The sequence below is a fragment of the Notothenia rossii genome, assembly GCF_949606895.1.
Source record: "Notothenia rossii genome assembly, chromosome: 3".
In the NCBI taxonomy this organism is placed as follows: Eukaryota; Metazoa; Chordata; class Actinopteri; order Perciformes; family Nototheniidae; genus Notothenia; species Notothenia rossii.
The window spans coordinates 41,282,850-41,298,906 of NC_136901.1; the positions used below are offsets into that span (position 1 = coordinate 41,282,850).

At 42.5% G+C, this 16,057-nt stretch overlaps 1 protein-coding gene across 1 annotated transcript in view; it reads right to left on the reverse strand.

Moving 5' to 3' along the window:
- Positions 1 to 692: 692 nt before the first annotated feature.
- Positions 693 to 16,057, reverse strand: part of trpc5a (transient receptor potential cation channel, subfamily C, member 5a) — a 113,276-nt gene continuing 97,911 nt past the window's right edge. The window contains exons 11-13 of the mRNA XM_079671183.1: positions 12,589 to 12,649; positions 10,642 to 10,731; positions 693 to 8,262 (exon numbers count right to left, since the gene is read on the reverse strand). Coding sequence (XP_079527309.1) covers positions 7,252 to 8,262; positions 10,642 to 10,731; positions 12,589 to 12,649 — 1,162 coding nt within the window. The 3' untranslated portion in view covers positions 693 to 7,251. The remainder of the gene's footprint in view (positions 8,263 to 10,641; positions 10,732 to 12,588; positions 12,650 to 16,057) is intronic.

Here is a 16,057-nt window from a genome sequence, read left to right on the forward strand (position 1 = left end):
CTCAGCTCGTTTGTGAAGCTTGTAGATTTCCAATTTTGTAGGATTAGCTCCATTTTCCATCTCTAACGGTAAAATACCACCTCATTCTCATGATATCACATATTTATCATTTGAAGGAACAGAACCGCCATGACTTTAACCCATTTCTTGAAAGCTCTCTGCAAAATCTGTTTTTTGACGTAAATCCTGAAGAAGAAAAGACATTTACCCATCTATCATTGCCTCACAGGACATGTTAAAGATAATATTCAATGAGGAAGCACTTTTATTAATCAAACCTCTTTGGGAAAATGAGTGTTGAGACCATATTAGTTGATTTTTAAAGGCTTTTAAAGCAAAACACGACCCCTAAAATGATGTGAAACCAGTTTTAAAAGCCACAGATTGAGGAAACAGATCATTGGAGACATTAAAGGAGTCAAAGTAAGAAGTCAGAGCCCAGTTTTTTTCTAAGGATGCCTTTATTAAAGAGTCAACAACGTGCGCTAGCCGTCCGCTTCTAGAAAAATAACACAGTCATACATTCATCCATGTGGAAATCCCAAAAAACAGAAAAAACAAGGACAGGTTTTTATCTTTAAAGCTCAAAATCCCTTTAGGAGGTGAGAGGGGAACCTGAATGATGCCATGTGTGTGTGTGTGTGTGTGTGTGTGTGTGTGTGTGTGTGTGTGTGTGTGTGTGTGTGTGTGTGTGTGTGTGTGTGTGTGTGTGTGTGTGTGTGTGTGTGTGTGTGTGTGTGTGTGTGTGTGTGTGTGTGTGTGTGTGTGATGAGCAGCCCCGCCAAGTCATTTGGTGTTTTTCTTAAAGGAACAGTAAAAAAAAAAAAGACTTTTCCCTCAGCAAAATCAAGACATAAGTGCTGGTATTTCATTATTTATTGAAACAATTAATTTATATATTGCTTTAGAAACATGTATGGCTTTATAATCTCCAAAAATGATTGTGTAATTCCCATTTTTGTGCTTTTATTTCAGATTTATACCTTTTTTTTGTTCATGGGTTACGCTTGCGTTTTCGGCTCCGTTTATCTGAATCTGAAGCACAACGTTAAAACTACTCGCCCGATTTTCACGAAATTGGGTGCAAGGGTGAAGTATGGATTGAGGAAGAACTCATTCAAATTTGGAACAAATCCAAATCACAGTGCATTTACAGTAGGCTAATGGTTTTATGTTTCGTTAACATGGCGGTAAAGGGGGTTCGGTTACCAGTGTTTCTCAAAGTGTGGTCCGTGAGCGCCCCCTAGTGGTCCGTGAGTATATTGTTAAAATTTCACATTTGAAATAAATAAATGTATTCACATTTTCCGCACTCTCGCGGGGATATCTCCGCAATGGAGCGAGCTTAAGTTTCACTTTCAATTGCATGATAGCCTATAGCTCAGCGCAACACCTTCGTCACACATGTTGCCACCTGTTTGTACCATTTTCAGGCGATTTGTAATCTGTTCTAGAAAAACGATGTGTTTTTCGATATTTGTGGAGTCAGGTGGTCCGCGAGTGTTTTTTTATTGGTCAAGTGGTCCTTGGCATGAAAAAGTTAGAGAAACACTGGGTTACGCCAATGAGGTTGCGTTTTCAGCTCACTTTATGTGGTTTTCAGCAGCATAACGTGAAAACTTCATTCGTCTGATTTTCATGCAACTTGGTGCAAGGGTAGAGCATGGACTAAGGAATGACTAATACAAATGTGGAGCAAATCAAAAACACGGTACCAATACAGTTAGAATTTTTCACTTTCATATGCATGGCGGTAAAGGGGGTTCGGTTACGCCAATGAGGTCGTGTTTACAGCTCGGTTTATGTGGTTTTCAGCATAACGTGAAAATGACTTGTCTGATTTCCATGAAACTTTGTGAGAGGTTGTAGCATGGGCCAATGAAGAACCCATAGAAATTTGGAGCAAATCCAAAACACGGTGCCAATACAGTAGCGATTTTTCACTTTCGATAACAATGCGGGTGAGGGAGAACGAGCTATATTCAAGTGTTGTCGTGAAAAATCGGAAAAATTACAATTTTAGCTCTTGTTTAAAACCTTTCATTCCACAATAGATCCAAACTGACAGTAGGGCGGGTCTATAGGGATACGTCGCAATTAGATGTCCGTGTGATAATCCATCCCCACAGACAGACATGGATTTATCAATACATCTGATACTTGCACCAAGATCAGTCACACAAAGGATCAATGAGTCGTGACGAGACCAGTATGTTGAACTAAACGACCTCTCTGCTGCTATACGATGGAAAGGGGTATGCATTCTGGTTGTTTTGCTATTAAAGGGGATTCATCCACCCTGAAATATGGCAATATTGGAAAAAAATGCTGTCTCTTTTTGGCGAAATACAGTTGGTAATTTATGTCGGAATAATACATTTACAGATTATTTATATGTCAGATTTTACACGGATTAAGGGGAGTAACCTCCATCTAGTATATATGCAGCCTAGTGTACATAACGTGTGTGTTTCTCTGCAGGTAGTCAGCGTCATGTGATGCAACAAACATCCCTCCCCTCTCTCTCACACACACACACACACACACACACACACACACACACACACACACACACACACACACACACACACACACACACACACACTTTTAAGATCTATAACAGTGGACGAGGCTGTTGCCTTGGAGGCAGAGAAGCCACACACGACTATTAGCGGCCTGTGTGTGTGTGTGTGTGTGTGTGTGTGTGTGTGTGTGTGTGTGTGTGTGTGTGTGTGTGACATTACAGTTATCACATAGGGTTATCAAAGTGGACCGCTGGCTGCAGCCGCCTTAAGCTATTTAACGTCTAACCTGCAGCTGTGTGTGTGTATGTGTGTTTATAATGCATGAGTTTATAATGCTGCTATCACAGTGTGTGTCTGTGTGTGTGATATCCCATGTCTCCTTAGAAGCAAGTCTTCTTCAATGGTGGTCAGTTTGTTTTCTATTTCAAAGCTGACCCCCCACACACACACACACACACACTCTGTGCAGAAGCAGGTTTAAAGACCCACAGGGGAATCAGATAATCAATGTTTATCTATCAGTGACTGATTATCAATCCTTCCCACTGCCTAATAGTGTGTGTGTGTGTGTGTGTGTGTGTGTGTGTGTGTGTGTGTGTGTGTTAATAATAGGCGGTGACAGATAACCGTTCAAATCCATAAATACTCCCGTGTTTGCATCCCTGAGTTCATTTTCTCAATTTCAAAATAAAAGTAATCTTTCAGATAAGAACTAAATCTGTAATCGTCGTATTTTTTAATCTTCAGCCCCTTGCGGTTTTCCTGCCAATTGATGAGGTGTGATTGATTTCCACACCTGTTTGGTTTCGTGGCGCAGCGTGGTCTTGATTATGGGGTGGTGACATGCAGGGCTGGTTGCCGCGGTAACCGGGAGAATCGAGGGCTTTTATTTTCTAATTTCTTCTCCTCCTGTTTTTCCCGCTCTCCCGTCTCTCTGCCGTCTCCACGTCTGCTGTGGAGGAAATCAGACGTGCTGAGAAAAGAGAACTGAGAACTGTTGTTAATTTGACTAATGTTTTGGTGAACTAAGGCTTAATTTAGTCGTGTTTCGTCAACAAAAAGAGGTGCTTGAAAATATAAATAAAGGGGGAAATTATGAGGTTTTTAAATAATGTCTGCAGCACTTTCAGTTTTGCAAACGGCTGTGGCTCAGTGGATAGAGTGCTGGACTTCGAATCAGAGGGGTAGCAAGTTCGAGTCCCACTACAGTCAGCATGTCGTTGTGTCCCTGAGACACTTCACCTCAAATTGCTCCTGTGGGGATTGTCCACAGTACTGAATGTATGTAAATCGCTTTGGATAACAAATGTAATGCAAACTGTATTTCCTTTCCCTCTAATTTCCTCAACTCCTATAATGAGTCTATAATTAACTGTGTAGTCAAAACAGACATTTCCTCATTAAATGTTTGATCATACCAGGATGAAATCATGTGAAGCCTCATCTGGAGCCCTTTGTTGAAAAATAAATTATCAAAACTTTTAACCGTTTTCCACCAAATACAGTCAATTTCTTTGATGAAGCAAAACAACGATGAGACTGGAACATGAACACAGTTACAGATGAGTGCTGCTTTTTTAAAGTAGACAAACATTAGGACAATCACAACGTCCTCAACATTATCAACTAACAACTATGATTTTGTGTCATCTTTAATGCTTCTCTTGTGGCAAAAATGACATGAAATGGACACTACAAGTTAGTGTTAAGCTGACATTTAGGAAAGGTGACCAACGGGTGATCTCCAGACTCAACGGACAAGGAAAAAGATTAAAGTAATTTTCTAGTATAAGGAATGTTAAAGTTAGACGCGTGTCTCCGTGTCGTTGTTCTAAAACGACGTGAAATGGATCAATGTTGAACCCAAAAGAGACAGGTCTCATCAGCGAACACTCAGGACGTGACATTATGATTACAGGCTGCTGAGCGAGGGGGTTATGGGGTCTCCATGGTTACACCGTGGTTAACACAATGATGCTTTCTGTCGCCGGCGGGGCAAAAAAAACGGTTGGTGGTCACAGCGTCGAGCCCGAGGTGTGAGTGTGTGTGTGTGTGTGTGTGTGTGTGTGTGTGTGTGTGTGTGTGTGTGTGTGTGTGTGTGTGTGTGTGTGTGTGCAGACATTTCAAAAAGGGCAAATCATTTGGCCAGGAGCTGCTCATTGCATATGTGGTATTCACCTGTGTGTGTGTGTGTGTGTGTGTGTGTGTGTATGTGTGTGTGTATGTGTGTGTGTGTGTGTGTGTGTGTGTGTGTGTGTGTGTGTGTGTGTGTGTGTGTGTTGCAGGTAACTGTGGTTATTTTTGATCAAACATGCATAATTTCTCTACTTTCTCCTCTGACAGTTTTTATATAAAGCCGAGTACAAATTCAACAGCCTCTGCTCATGCCAACCTTTTAAAATAAAAAAAGAAATCATGATGAAATTCTGGTGCAATTTCCCTTTTTAAAATAGATTTCCCAGATAGAAAGGTGTCTCTTTCCCGTTCCTCCCCCTTTTTATTTCTACCCATTCACACATCATCACCCCTCCTCCTCCTCCTCCTCCTCCTCCTCACAATAAATATTTGTATTCATCAGGTTAAAGTGTACTTATTAAGGAAGAGCTGAACGAGAAGCCAGGGTAAACGTAGGCAACTCAAAGAGAAGCAAAGACAGTCTTAAGAAACCAGAATAGTCCTTGTTACTATTATTAAAGTCTCTTGTTGTTATTATTATTATTAGTAGTATAACTGTTATTAGGATAAAAGAAAGTTCCTTGGCCCTTGTTGAAGCAGAGAGAGAGGGTGCAGGCTACCCACAGCAACGCTCGAGAATTCCCAGGGATTTTGGATAAATCCATCAAATTCCAGTTAAAGCGGAGGTTTTATTCCATTTGTCCCATTTTGGTGATTTTCAGTTGCATTTTCATCCCTTTCCATCCGAAGGTAAAGTGGGTTCCAGTGGACGGTTTAATCCCGTTGCAGATTTGGAGTTTGGTTAAAGGGAAAGAGGAAATCAAGTGTTGAAAAACCAAACAGAAAAGTCACCGTGGCTACTTGTAAATCCGTGATAATCATGCGTGTTTGGAGGAAAGAGGAAAAAAGTTGATCCCTCAATTGAAATATCCTCCTTTCTTCCTCTGTTGTGGTAAGCGTGGGAAATGGCCGAGGTTGATAAAGACAAGTTTGGCGTCATATTGTGAATAAAAAGGAGATGATAAAATCTATATCTATTTCTGTGATGGTATCTTATATAGGATGTTATATATTATTTTAAAAATACAATGTTGATATCATTGTAAGAATACACATTAAATAATCCATCGCCAATAAATCGCTCTGTTTTTCTGAAGCACAAAGCAAAAATTAATTAGCGAAACGGATAAAACGCACATTTAAATCAAGTCAAATATGAAATTGACTGATAGCTTTATTTTTTGTTTTTAGATACCGTGATAATATAGTTATTGCACATCTTTGTAGCCACAATAATTATGTAGTAAAAATGCTATATTGTCAGCCTTATTCCAGGTAAAGGGTAGAAAATGAGAAAAGGCTAAGGAAACGAGACTGAATGCAACATCAAAGCTAAATCAAATGTATACTTAATGTTTTTACAGTTAATGGATGTCATGAATCTCTTTTGAAAGACCTCACAAGCAAGTTAGATAGCCGACGAGCGGTTTACTTTGGTAACTCCTGAACTCTCTAGCTAGTTAGCTCACTAAGTAGCGGTTAGCTTGTTATCTCTCTTGCAATGGCACCTGCTAGCTAAAGCTGCATTCACATGACAGTGAAACGTCTCTACGATGCCACTGCGTTTTTATCTAGAGAGCAGAAGTATCTCTGCGTCTTGCACCGCTCAAATAGAAAAAATAAAGTTCAAATAGTTTCAACCTTGCTTTTTTTTACTGCTGATTTTGTAACATCACAGACAGCTATAGCGGTGCAAGCTAGCAGGGGATGTAAACACATGAAACTAACTCTGTTTTCAACACTATGACTGCACCCAAACTCAAATAGTGCACCGTGTGAATGCAGCTTTATTGCGGTTAGCCGCTATCTCTCTGAGTATAGCGCCTGCTAGCTTGTTGCCTCTCTATAATGTTCTTTTTATAATGAACATTGTGGATAATGATGTGTCAAACTGTCTTTATGAACATCCACCATTTGCCTTTCCCCCTCAAAAAACACACCACCCTCGAAAGAAACATCCCTTTGTTATTTTCTTTGGAATCGTTGCATTCTAGAATCCTCAGCGCGCGGAGAGGGTTCCGGAACCCGTTTAATCACACCTCAGTTCTAGAACATTCCGGAGAGTTCTAGAACCTTCCGTAAAGTTCTAGAACCTCCCGTAGAGTGAGTTCTAGAACATTTCGTAGAGTTCTAGAACCTTCTGTAGAGTTCTAGAACCTTCCGTAGAGTGAGTTCTAGAACATTTCGTAGAGTTCTAGAACCTTCTGTAGAGTGAGTTCTAGAACATTCCATAGAGTTCTAGAACCTTCTGTAGAGTGAATGCCATCTTTCCTCGCCAAAACAAGTATCAAAACGTCCTTTGATCTCTGAAATCGTTGCATTCTAGAATCCTCAGCGCACGCAGAAGGGTTCCAGAACCCCTTAAACCTTCGAGTTCTAGAACATTCCGCCGCCTCCTCTCTCTCTGTCTCTCTCCGTCCCTCCGAAAGCCATTTTTAAAAACAAAACAAAAACAAAACAAAAGGGAAAACAACAGTTTTGTCCGTCCCTTCTATAGCTGCGTGGTGACAGATTCCTCTATGACATCACAGCTGTCCCCGATGACATCATCACCGCACGGTCCAACCCACCCGCCCATCACCATCATCACCCCGACCCCCCCCCCTCCTCCTCCTTCCTCCACACCTCCACCTGCTCCTCCTTCGCCCTGGAAAACGTCCTCGCTGGAGTCCAGGAGGCGGGAGCTGGATTCTGACATGTTGGAAGCGCAGTGCAGTGATTGGCAGGGGCATGGAGGGGGGAGGGGCAAGAGGACGGAGTCTCGCCCCCTGTTCGTCCTCCGCGGGGAGAACGCCGGGTCGCCGATGATGAGGTCGCCCGACCGTCGACGGCGTCCCAGTTCGTGCAGGCGCGACTCGCTCCTCGACACATCGTCCAGGTCGAAGTCGTGGCTCCGCAGGGGGCGCAGGAACCCGTCTGAGATGGTGTAGGACGAGGAGGAGGACTGCAACGGCGTGGGCGGGGCTCGGCGTTTTGAGCGGGAAAACAGGAAGGAGAGGCGTTTGAAGGAGTCCGTTTTCGACCCGGGAGCCAGGCGCTGCAGGCGACTCCTCGTGCGGGCGAACGACGAGGAGAAAGTCGAGGAGAAGGACGAAGGGGAGGAAGACGAATGAGGGACGACGGCCGTTTTCAGCCCGTTACTCTTTGGTTTCCCCTCCTCTTCCTCCTCCTCGTCTTCCTCCATTTCCTCCTCTTCCTCCTCGCCATCGCCCACTCCTTCTATCCTCGTCATGCCCGAGATCGAGCGCACCAACTCGGACACGCCGAGCGTTGGCGACGTCCTCTTCTCGTCCTCCTCGTCCTCCATCGGCGTCATGAAGGTCACGCCCTTTGACCTCTGGCTCGAGCAGCCATCGCCTGATTCGCTGTCGTCTTCTGACGCCGCGGCGCCGTCTTCTCTCGCCGTCTCGCTGGACGAGGAGTACTGTCGCCGGGGAGGACGGCGGTTACCGAGGAGATCCAGGACTTCGTATCGGAAACTGGAGATGTCCTGCTTCAACTCCTGGAGAGAGAGAGAGAGAGAGAGAGAGAGAGAGAGAGAGAGAGAGAGAGAGAGAGAGAGAGAGAGAGAGAGAGAGAGAAAATAAGTATTCTTACATTCAGGTGAAAAAACTGAAATGAAATAACAGAGAGGAAAAAGAGGGTGAAGAGGGAGAGGAGGGAGGGAAAGTGAGACATCAATGATAAGAGGCAGAAGGTGAAGAGGAGGTAAGGACTCAGGAGGAGGTTCTGAGGAGAGGAAGGTAAAGGTCAAGAAGACGAGGAGGAGGGAGGACAAGTGGAGGGAGTAGAGACTGAAGAGAGAGGAGGGAAATACTCCACCATCAAATAAAAGGCCTATTTTATTTAAAGGAGAGATTTAACTAATGATTTAAAGAACACATTGTACGTGATAGGCTAAGGGGCGGGACATTCCTAAGCGGTTGACCAATCACAACAGAGCCGGCCAGCTAACCAATCAGAGCAGACTGGGCTCTGGTTTCAGACAGAGGGTGAAAAGAGGTGCTGCAGTATGAGAAAAGTAAAGAGCTTTTTGAACATTAAAGCATGGAGAGGACTCTTTAAAGTAGAGACACTACATACTGATATACACCTGAACATCAGCAGGAGAGGACTCTTTAAAGTAGAGACACTACATACTGATATACACCTGAACATCAGAAGGAGAGGACTCTTTAAAGTAGAGACACTACATACTGATATACACCTGAACATCAGCAGGAGAGGACTCTTTAAAGTAGAGACACTACATACTGATATACACCTGAACATCATCAGGAGAGGACTCTTTAAAGTAGAGACACTACATACTGATATACACCTGAACATCAGCAGGAGAGGACTCTTTAAAGTAGAGATACTACATACTGATATACACCTGAACATCAGCAGGAAAGGACTCTTTAAAGTAGAGACACTACATACTGATATACACCTGAACATCAGCAGGAGAGGACTCTTTAAAGTAGAGACTCTACACACTGATATACACCTGAACATCAGCAGGAGAGGACTCTTTAAAGTACAGACTCTACATACTGATATACACCTGAACATCAGCAGGAGAGGACTCTTTAAAGTAGAGATACTACATACTGATATACACCTGAACATCAGCAGGAGAGGACTCTTTAAAGTAGAGACACTACATACTGATATACACCTGAACATCAGCAGGAGAGGACTCTTTAAAGTAGAGACACTACATACTGAGCTGAATCACACACACACACACACACACACACACACACACACACACACACACACACACACACACACACACACACACACACACACACACACACACACACACACACACACACACACACACACACACACACACACACACACACACACACACACACACACACACACACACACACACACACACACACACACACACACACACACACACACACACACACACACACACACACACTCCAACCCTGTGTGTGTGTGATTCAGCCTGATGTGCACCTGATGTTGTTTTTGCATTTTTTAAAGCCCAGAGGAATTTTCCACTTCAAAGCCCAGGCTGCGCTCCAGATGCATCATGGGAAACAGACTCAGGAGCTAAATCAGTTGGGAATAATTTACGGTTCTGCGAGGAATTTTCGGAATTCGGAGGAGCTGTGGATTTTGGGCAGGAGGTGAAATAATTGTTTTAATATCTTAAGGTGCAGGTCTGCCTTTTGGTGTGAATGTAAACACGATGCTAACCCTTACTCTGCTAATTAAAAGTGGATGTTTGTTGCTGTTAGAAGTTTAAAATCATAGTCTGAGGTGAAATGAAAAGGATAAAGAAATTATTAATGTTATGTACATTTAAATGCCAGATCGTATATAGATAAGGCTGAGCGATATGAAATACATAATATATCTTAATATTTTTCCAATCCAATTTAATATTATATCATTTTGTAAACAGTTGCAGTGTGCACCTTGTGTTTCAGCCCTTTTGTAGCCGTTTTCTTTTCTTATCCACTTATTTGGATCCCTTGTTAGCGTCTCCCTGACAACATTGGCACCTTAAATGTTTCTACCAACAGTCCCACATTTAAAGGGACCCTAATATGCTTGTTGGACGACTTTGTTTACTTCCAGAACAAAGTGACATCAATGTGTAACACGTGCGCTTCTATTGGCTAGCGCTCCAACACATTGTACGTGATAGGATAAGGGGCGGGACATCTCTAAGCGGTTGACCAATCACAACAGAGCCGGCCAGCTAACCAATCAGAGCAGACTGGGCTCTGGTTTCAGACAGAGGGTGAAAAGAGGTGCAGCAGCACAGGCAGTATGAGAAGAATAAAGAGCTTTTTGAAAATTAAAGCAAAACAAAAAGCGTAAAACTAATAACTATTAGCTAAAAATACTCCACCTTAAAATTTTCCTCCGTCAGTCCCTCGTCCGTCTTGGCGCTGCGTATCATGGCCGCCACGTACCTCTTCACCAGGCTGCGGATCACTTCCTGTTGGAGACAATTGTCATGGTTACTTCACTGTCTTTGAACTTCATCATATAATTCATATATATTTATAAATATATATAAAATGGTAATGTTTAAAACTCTTATCCTACGTGTTAAACTTGCTCATTTTGCCACAAAATACAGAATATTAAAACCCAACCGTTGAATTAAAATGTTATTTATCTCATTAAGTAATCAGCCAAAGAGACAGATGACCCTGATTGATTTAAAGAGCAAAGAGAGATTTATCCGGCATTTGGTGCTCAGTGGGCGGTAATACACACACACACACACACACACACACACACACACACACACACACACACACACACACACACACACACACACACACACACACACACACACACACACACACACACACACACACACACACACACACACACACACACACACACACACACACACACACACACACACACACACACACACACACACACACTGCATCCTCCCACAGTAACACCTGTCACTCTCCTCCTCTGCCAGGAACACACCACACACTCAAAGTTAAAGTGAAGGGCACGTTCCTGCAGCAATCCTTCAGAACATGGACGGGAATCAAAGCAGCGTTCGGCACTGCCAAACACAAAGTACTGGCGCTGCACACACACACACACACACACACACACACACACACACACACACACACACACACACACACACACACACACACACACACACACACACACACACACACACACACACACACACACACACACACACACACACACACACACACACACACACACACACACACACACACACACACACACACACACACACACACACTGCATCCTCCCACAGTAACACCTGTCACTCTCCTCCTCTGCCAGGAACACACCACACACTCAAAGTTAAAGTGAAGGGCACGTTCCTGCAGCAATCCTTCAGAACATGGACGGGAATCAAAGCAGCGTTCGGCACTGCCAAACACAAAGTACTGGCGCTGCACACACACACACACACACACACACACACACACACACACACACACACACACACACACACACACACACACACACACACACACACACACACACACACACACACACACACACACACACACACACACACACACACACACACACACACACACACACACACACACACACACACACACACACACACACACACACACACACACACTGCCAACGTAAGGTGTCAGAACACAAGATATCCATTTATTCGCAGCAAAAATCCCCCAAAAGCAAATCAGAATAACATCACGGCTGCCAAGAACAATCAAGTGTACTTAAGAATTTTAAAAACACTGCTCACTTTCAATTATATCTCGGACAAACGGAACATTTCTAAATCTCAGCTGCGAGAAGTTTAACCACAGTAAAGAAATACAAATATAGTCCCAAAGACAATATGTGAAAATCACATTCTGATGTTTTTAACACTCCCTTTTTCCCCTTAAAACCCCCTTTTTAATGCTACGCTAGCAGTTCCCACCTGTTTCTATTCATTATGCTCAGCTAAATTAAGAGTCTCCTGTTTATAGCTACATATAACCCTTACAAATAAGAGAGGCATCAATTTCAAATGTTTCTCTTCAAGAATATACCTCTTCAAGTTGAATAAGGTAAGATATTGAAATGTACAAAAATAATGACATTTCTTGTTTTTGTTATTGGTTTTAATTGGAAACTGAGGAAATTACAATCCAGGGATGCTGACACAGAAGTATTGATCGCTTAGAAAGATAACTGTCATCAAGGGTAAGGGTCACCACCTATCACACACACACACACACACACACACACACACACACACACGTCACACACGTCACACACACACACACACACACACGCACACACGCACACACGCACTGACCTGGTAATGCTGGTTCTGAATCAGACTGTCAGCGTGGCGTTCCTGCAACAGAAAAACAGATCATCATGTTGGACACATTTCTCCAATCACACACACTTTCATACGGAGCCCCAAAAGGTTCATGGTTAGACACATCGAACTGCCCGATTATTACGCCATATTATTAGTTTTATGAAGATGTCCGGTCACCAGGGTGTGTGTGTGTGTGTGTGTGTGTGTGTGTCTGTGTCTGTGTCTGTGTCTGTGTGTGTGTGTGTGTGTGTGTGTGTGTGTGTGTGTGTGCGTGCGTGTGGGCATTTGTTTTCAGAATATATTATGATAGTGGCGTTCGTTCCGGTGCACTCCGACAGCATTTAGCACTACATCGAGATTAAGATTAGACAAACTTCTTTCACTTGGGAATACAAATATGGAGCTAGCCAGATGTGTGTAAATTACTGTTCATGGTAATTTGAAACCAAATGCCGGTGTCGGGCACACACATACACATACACCGAACACACACACACACACAGAGCGGAGCAGAGCATAGCACACACACACACACACACACATCATGTAGCATTGCCCTCCGAATAATGGACGAAGACTTGACTGATCATATGAATTTATTGAAATCTCCAATATCAACGTAAGAGCTTGTTCCTCTTCGGGGGGTGCTAACACTTAACCATAAACGTTATCCTTTACTTTGTATGTCGATATTACTTTTCTCCGTTAATCTCCGCTCCTTTTCTCCGTCAAGTTGTTTCCACAGCAACAACAACTTCCTGTCAACAGCATAAACTCGCCTTCAAAATAAAAGCATCTAAATAAAACAGGAAGTTAACCTAAATTAAATTTAAGACATACAACTGCAACGCAAGTAACAAAAACAATGTAATATCCTTTTCAGCTTCACAGAACACAAATTGGGTTATTTACACATCTTGCGCTGACCGGACATTACGACGGCAGTTTCGATGTGTGTGTGTGTGTGTGGTTAAAACATAGCAGCCTCAATCTCTATTCAGCTGTTCTAATGAAGCTCTCTGCGTGCAGATAGCAGATACTGTGAGAGTGAATAGATCAAGGCAGACTGGTTCACAGACTCTCCTGTTTTGTCGATCCGGTGCTTAAACAAATAGCTCTACACCTATTTGAAATATATCTCAAATAATGTATGCACTGTCATTTCCCCACGTAAACACAACAGTCTGCAATGGAACGGTGGTCTCCTGTGCACTCCACTTCCTACTTGGCTCACCGGTAACTTTTTTGTTCGCACGAGAAAGTATATTGTGCGCACAAGATACTTTTCATTTTTCCGTGAACCTTTAGGGGCTCCGTACTTTCATTATAAAATCCACATGTATCTTTCTAATATAGCAACATCCTCTTTTGAAGAATAATGATCAGAAACTAGAACAAAAGTATAAATTGCCTCCGGCTCGCAGAATGACTTTAACTTCCTTCATTTTGGAGAGCTGCTGATTAATGAAGGCTGTTCTTCATGTTTTGCTCCAATAAAAAATGGGTGTAGGACTTTTATTTTGGAGAGACCCCCTGCAGTGACAGAGATGAGAGGATCTCCTCTTAAAGCCTCTTCTCACCTCATTAACTTTTAGAGGCAATTACAACAAGTACTGACTGAGAGCATTCAGATTCTTTCAGAGAGAGAAATAACGTTATTTATGTTTTGTGACTCAACGCTGAACAAAGGACGTTAAAAGAGTTCAAATATAAATGTGCATTTCAATGAGGAATTATTAAAGCAAAAAGTCACTTCTTTTAAAATGTAATAATTAAAACATCATTTGACATGTCTTTACATTCTTTCTTTTTGAGGATGCTCTGCAGAGTAAACAGGGTTAGCATGCATCAAGAATGGTTGAATCCATAACAGTCGATAAAAGTCTCTGGAAAGCTAAATATAGATCATCAAACGTAAACAAGAGGAGGTGCGGGGGTCGATCGATTTGTCCGATCAATTCCATTATAATATGCAGAAAGATAAAAATAGATTTTGCACAAATACACAAAAAGTACCTAACTCTGCTAAAGTGAAGGATCTGCTAAAAACCTGCATTCATCCTCCCCACATCTCACAAACACACACACACACACACACACACACACACACACACACACACACACACACACACACACACACACACACACACACACACACACACACACACACACACACACACACACACACACACACACACACACACACACACACACACACACACTCTCCCTTGATCAGATCTCTGTGTGAACTCGCGTGGGCTGGCTCATATACTTATATAACTCAGCCGACTCCAGCTGAGGTGAACATGCCAGCTGTGTGTGTGTGTGTGTGTGTGTGTGTGTGTGTGTGTGTGTGTGTGTGTGTGTGTGTGTGTGCGCGCACGTGCGTGCGTGTGTGTGTGTGTGTGTGTGTGTGTGTGTGTGTGTCTCCAGATGACTGACTGTTGGATGTGTTTATCTCCTCGCAGATGCACAGCTGACGTCTGACTGTGTTTCTCTTCAAATATATTTATTTATCACTTCTCTCCTCACTCTGAATGTTCCACTTCTTTTCTTTCAAACTTTTATTCAGTACGCCACACTCGCGTTATAAGTCCTCTTTAACAGCTAGTCCCGTTTGTTGTTTGTGATTAGTTTTTCTTGAATTGAGAAAGCTAAATACATTGCTTATAGTACGGCACGTTGACTAAAAGAAGGACATTTTGATACTCAAAAAAAATTCATTTTTACTCTAAGAAAAGTCATTTTATTGTATTCCAAACCATTATGTATTGGTCATAACTTCTCTTAATGAGAGCTTTTTAGTATCAGCAGGAGCCCAGTTCATATGTCAAGTCAAAAGTTTTTAATAAAACAGAGAACACATATTAAAAAGAGCAGTGTGTAATGGTGTTTTCTCATACTTACAGCTGAATAAAACTGTCAAAGTGAGGACTTAAAGTGGTGATATGTAAGGAAACCAGGACTTAAAGTGGTGATATTTAAGGAAACCAGGACTTAAAGTGGTGATATGTAAGGAAACCAGGACTTAAAGTGGTGATATGTAAGGAAACCAGGACTTAAAGTGGTGATATGTAAGGAAACCAGGACTTAAAGTGGTGATATGTAAGGAAACCAGGACTTAAAGTGGTGATATGTAAGGAAACCAGGACTTAAAGTGGTGATATGTAAGGAAACCAGGACTTAAAGTGGTGATATGTAAGGAAACCAGGACTTAAAGTGGTGATATGTAAGGAAACCAGTACGAGACATATTTAGCTCAGAGTCCTGAACGTAGCCTCTCATGTTTTCTGATTACTTTCATCATCAAACGGAGAGATTTGAAGCACATTTTCCCTGCAGAGACGTCACGTTTGTGAACTCGTTCCTCTCTGAACTCTCAGCCTCGTGCACAGAGTCCTCTGCCACTTGTTAACACGAGTTTTAGCATATGGGTTGTTGTTGTTGTTGTTGTTGT